Raw genomic sequence first — 6,000 nt, 5'->3', positions numbered from 1 at the left:
TTCATGTTATTACACTCTTTAGAGCACAATAATATGTAGTTCATAAATTATACATCGGGACTCAATTTACTATATATATATATATATATTTAAATGAGACATGAATGAACATGCATAGGCCTACTTTTTTTTTAATCACCAATACATTTTTAATTTTCAGGATTTCTTTTTTTTTTTTTTTTTACCAGACTTTTTATAAATTCTTAATGATGTTATAACGGAATGATTTGATATACACTTTTTCTTTATGCAAAATGTGTATAAAATGACCATAAACATGTTTTCTCACTATATAGGCCTATCTATATAAAATAAATCAAATTTGCATATTAATGTGTTTTTGGGAAAACATGAAAAAAAAAAACAAGTGTAATAATGGGATTAAATAATTGACAAGATATTCATATTAACCTCGAATATTTCATAGGAATGTTGAAATATAATTTCTTTTCCTATTCATTTGTTGCGTCTCCAAAAATGCGTAATAAACATGGTTTTAGTCCACGGTATGAAATCAACGTCCTGTTTCATAACAGAAAGTCATATATATATTTTGAAACCTCATAACATTGTCCCAAGATGTTGATTTATGACACGCACTTTAAAAATTAATCAGATTGAAATATATATTTCACATATATATATATATATATATATATATATATATATATAATTCACTCAAATATAATTTCCTCATATGAGGATGCAAGGTCTCAGGAGGATATGGCGTCTACTCCGCATACGGTAATTTAAGCCATGTACTCCTTAATTTATTATTAATAATAATACTCTGCCCATAGGCCTATTTTTTTGTAAAATTTTAAAAATATTTTACATTTAAGAAATAAAGGTTTATTAAGGATAACACAGTAACATGCAAATGTGTGCATTCTAATGATCAAGCTTTAATCAAATGAAAGCCAATTCTCTGCGTGCACCAGGAAAGACCATATATAGGCTACATTAAAAGAGCAGAAAACATGAGATGTTGCACCGTGAATTGCAGACAGAGTGCTTTATTGTTTTGAGCAATGCTTATGGAATGGAGTGTATATCGGTTAACATCATAACACACGAGACAGCCTCCCCTTTGGTTACTCTCAAAAACAACTTGACAAAAAAACTCATATCTGTGAGCGTGATGCAGAGAACCAGCGCTTCTCCATCACTTTTATTACCTTCACGGTCAAGATTAAAACACACACCAAGGGGATTGTATATTCTTCTTTCAGTAAACCTGCATATTTAAAGAAAATCCATACGTTCGCGTCATTCAAAAATGTTTAGAAAATAAACATCGAATTGCTAAAAGTACCCCCCCCTCAAAAAAAGCTTATTGTTATGAGTTATCCATCAATGAACACACAGAGCAAAAATACTTTTGGCAAATGCAGAACATGGTGGAGGGCTTTTTTAAGAAGGCGTGAAGTGAAGCTGTAGCACTTTTCACATTAAGTGAAAATCACATAATAGCCTATATATATCGCTGCGTGTGCATCCAGTATCAGAAGCTGAAGCGATGCTCTGATGACACTATCAAAGTCTGCAGCTAAAACAGCCTCTATTGTCAGGCCCATTGTGGGTTTTTGTTGTTGTTGTGAATATTACAACCAAGAAGACAAGGGTTTGTTTTCATCCCAACGACAACAATAAAAAAAGGCTTCTTTTCCCACTGTGCAATGGTTTCCCAAGGGCACAAAGCAGCGCTCAGTTTATTAAGAAAATGAAACGCTAACCAAAGGACGCTGTAACATTGGTGTCGGATAATACTTGCTTGGAGAAAGCCTGAACACAATTTACAATTAACACTATAACAAGAGCCACACCTACTCATATCAACAAATTCACAATGCACACTCTCATCCAAAGGCTTTTGCACATAGAATTATCCAGTCAAGGAGAAATTGTGACCTTTTCAGTGTTGTTGTTATTGTTGTTGACTCGTGAACATAAAATGCAACGTCTGGTAAACAAAAGCACATTTTAAAACATCAAAACACCAAAAAAAAAAAAAAAAGGAAGAGAGGGGAAAAAAAGCTGGATTTTTCATTAACCACCCTAATATTAGAAAATAGCATTTTACTTCTGTCTGGAGGGGAAAAAAAGATTTTAAAATAATGCATTAATTTGGAGTAAAAAGGCACGACTCTTGCACAGTGTATATACATGGAAACACAGTATAAAGCAAGTACGGGACCATCTTAAAAAATAGACCTGGGATGGGGGGTTCAGGGCAAGGGGAAAAAATAAAAATATGACTAAGCATGGAATATACACCATCTCTGGACTAAACCATACTTAACACTAAAAATAATGCAACATGCATCTTTTCTCTTTTTTTTTTACACAGTACTTGTTGTATGATTTAAAACAAACATTCTTCATTTATCAGAACACTTTTACTGAATCACGGAGTCGTGCTTTTAAAGTTCTGGTGGATTCAAATTCAATGTAAAAATATGTGCAAGTGATCAAAAAGTCTAAACCAACATAGGATGAGGAGGCTTTTATGTTTGAATTAGAAAAGTTAAGAAACAAATGTCAAAATGACCTGCCTTCCAATTCAATGCCATTTACGAAAGCATTCTCCTCTGTTACAGGTGTTCTGTTTCCCTTGTAAATACCACTGCAGAACCAACAGGATTCCGGGAACATTTTGGTTCCATTCATCATGTGCAAAATATACAACATTTCATCTATTTTGCTGCCAATTTGAACGTTCAAAGGAATTTCAAACAATACTCACAAGACATATACTGTACTCAATTTCAAACAAAACCAATGTTTAAAAAAAATGAAAAATAAAAATACAACAAAGCACCCCTTCCCCAAACCTCCATGGAATACTGAAACACAACACAAATCGGTGTGTCCTGGTATGATGCAAGAGGTAAACTATGTTTTGTCTGTTGAGAACGAGCGTATGCGTGAGAACACGTGAAATGGCAAGGCTGCGTTGAACAGTGCCTCATAGTGCTATCATTGCAGCTCGTAACAGACCGAGTGATCCTAATAAAAAGTGCAACAGTTTAAGGTGCTGATGGTAATCGAATCATTCACGTAACAGAAATCACTGATGACTGAAGAGAAACCACTGATCCTGCTGCCTCAGTGTCTTCATTCTTCCTCCTGTCAAGTTGCTGTGAAACAAAATTAAAAAATAAATCAAGAAATCAACGAAAAATACCTACTGGAACCTTCGCCCTCATTTCAAATGCATTTGCCTAAGAACACTGAAAGAACATGCAAAAGCTGTCTATCCACACAAGGCAGGTTAGGAGGCGATGGGTCCTCCTTTTGTAAATGGCTCAAAGAACGTTTCTGGTTAGTCTGTTCAGATAAGAAGAGGGCTGTGCGAGTAAGGAGAGTTAGCAGGTGCCGTGGTGTCAAGTGCTTCAGGTGCCTCTCTGTAAAGCTGTTGACCCCAGTGGAGTAAAGCAGAGCGGGAAGCCAAGGGTTGCGTGAAGGGAGTTCGGCTAGGTGTTTGATGAATGATTCAGTAAGAGAACACATACAGTTCCAATTAAGAACTTGTGTTTTGGCCTCCTTTTTTCAGAGACCTAATTCCACTAACTGAGCCACAGACTGTCACATGAGCTCTCTTTCCTCTCGCCGTCCTCTTCTGCTTTAAAAGGCAAGAAAAATATCAAATGGAACAAACAAGATTAATGGGCATGCATAAGAAAGCAGTAAAACGCCCTGTCCCCCTCCAAAAAAAGTTACAACTGTTGTCCTTTTCCATCACTCTCATGGTCCCACAAAACAAAAAGACAAATAAAACTGAATCAAAATGTAAACGGATGGTGTTTGTAGCTGCTGTAGGGGAGCCCCCCTGTGGCAGAGCAGGTGAGTGAGTGTTCAACACCCGTCTGCTGGCGTCCCTCTTCATCCCTGTGGACTCAGCTCAGCTGCCTCGGACTAGGGCAGAATGGTAGTGATGAAATCATAGAATCTCTTCGAGTACTGCTCTGGGTTCACGGTGGAAATCTCTGCCCCAGCCTAAGATGAAAAAAGCACAAGGTTGATGATAAAAAAAAAAAAAAAAAAAAAAAAAACTCTTGGTACAAGGTAATTTTAGAAGTATTTTTTCCATTAGTTGATAATATTTCTTCTTACAAATTTTGTTGTCGGTCATGTACATTACATTGTTTCATGTTAAATTTTCTGTTATTTAGTTAGTCTATTACATAATTTTTTTAATCATGTTTGTTACCCCGATTGTTTTTTGTCTTTGAGTGTGACATTAGCTGGGTTTCCATCAACTTGCTTTTTTCCACATTTTGAAGTACTGCATCAGAATCAAGTGAAGGAAATGCTGAATTTCGATTAAAAATTCCTTAATTTGCAAAGTTTTTACACTCGCTTGAAGTGGTTTTTGACTTGTGTGAAAAAGGGTTAATGAGAATAATGGGACATGGAAATGCATTTTGCTAATAAATTCCTAGAAGTGCATAAAGTCATGTGACCTTGTGCTTTGGGACAGAAAATCCTACTAGCAGCAGACCGATCTTGTTCCACAGCATCTGAAATGTTGTTATGGTCATTTGGAAATGCCGGAACAAAGTCTGTCATCAAAGTATTTCTGTATAATTGCCTCCCAGAACTGTTAAATGACTGCAGCATCCACCTCTGAAAGCAATGACCGCATTTATTGTGTTTTGTCTGCTCGTTCTGAGGTGCAAGTCATTTATTATATAGGAAAATTATTAAATTCAGTAGCTTCTCCAACTTTTCTTAGTGATGTATAGTGCCAGTTTATCAGGAAGTGATGATTTTGTTCTCTGTGACTCGTTGGATGGAAACGGTGCTTGTTCACAAATGTTTTGTGTGATATTCCAATTTTGCGCATAAGTTAAATTCGCAACTTTGGATGGAAACCCGTCTACTGTGAACCCTCTCTACATGATTATTGGTCATATTCATCATGTGGTTTTCTGTTCCCCCCGCTGTATTACTTATGGTAGTTATTGGTACATTTGAAGGTAAATGTAGATCAGGTACATTTGTATATTACATTGGTAAATTATATGACTGTATCACTGAAAACATTGTCTCAGTATTTTTAGGGTGAACAGTTTTATAAAGTTAAACAGGATAATTTTACAGTGATATAACTCTCATTTAAATGTAAACGTCAAAGCACTCACCCCATGCTTTACTGTCTTGGCTGCATGAGCAGCCTTTTTCTTGGCATCATAATGCTGAAGGATGTCAATAACAGCCATAAAATAGACCTCCTTTCTGGGAGAATCTGGGGGGAAAAACTTACATTCATCATTTATGAAAACAGAGCTTACAACAAATTTTCATAATGTAACATATTACACAAATCGTAAAGTCAACAAGAAAAAGCCGGATGTGTCTTAGCTTATCAATCAAGAAGCGATTGGACTGAGGAAGGTGCCCATTTCATACCACAATGGAAGCAGAATGGAATGTTTGACTATAAAAATTATTTTCACCACCTCCCTCTCTTGGTGACATCATCCAAGGAGGGAACATATTCGATTTTAATTACAAGCTTTTATTTTAAGAGTATCATGCATGGATGAATTGTTCACAATAACCACAGGGCCATACATTAAGAGGAAATGGGGTCAATTTTTATTTCATGCTGACTTTAACTCTTTACCCGCCACCGTTTTTGGAAAAAGTTGCCAGCCACGCCATCATTTTTGATCATTTTCACTAAAATTTTAAGGCCCCCAGAATATTTTGTTGTATGAAAATCTGAACATGCAATCCATTTTATTGTAGCTTCAAGCATTCTTCTTTTTTTTTTTTTTTTTATCAATACTTGAATATAGTTAATTTCATAACCAAAGCAACTTTGAGCAAAAAGCTGAGAAAATCGTGTTTTTATCGAGTACTAGTGCTGTGCACTAAAATCGAATGCGATTTTCATGCACATCTTTCCAGTAAAGTCACTGCTGTGATTAGTAGTATATCTCCAGCACGTGCGTTCAGATCAGGGTTGCCAGGTTTTCAAAACAAAACCTG

General features: G+C 35.9%; 1 protein-coding gene across 1 annotated transcript in view; it reads right to left on the bottom strand.

Moving 5' to 3' along the window:
* Positions 1-2,001: 2,001 nt before the first annotated feature.
* The window catches only part of LOC132123784 (phosphatidylinositol 5-phosphate 4-kinase type-2 alpha-like), a 41,540-nt gene continuing 37,541 nt past the window's right edge, over positions 2,002-6,000 (bottom strand). Inside the window, exons 9-10 of the mRNA XM_059534420.1 lie at positions 5,148-5,251; positions 2,002-3,999 (exon numbers count right to left, since the gene is read on the bottom strand). Of these exons, the coding sequence (XP_059390403.1) occupies positions 3,919-3,999; positions 5,148-5,251 (185 nt within the window). The 3' untranslated portion in view covers positions 2,002-3,918. The remainder of the gene's footprint in view (positions 4,000-5,147; positions 5,252-6,000) is intronic.

The sequence above is a fragment of the Carassius carassius genome, chromosome 42 (genome assembly GCF_963082965.1).
Source record: "Carassius carassius chromosome 42, fCarCar2.1, whole genome shotgun sequence".
NCBI lineage: Eukaryota > Metazoa > Chordata > Actinopteri > Cypriniformes > Cyprinidae > Carassius > Carassius carassius.
The sequence above is the reverse complement of the archived record's forward strand: the minus strand, read 5'-3'. Positions and strand labels throughout refer to the sequence as shown.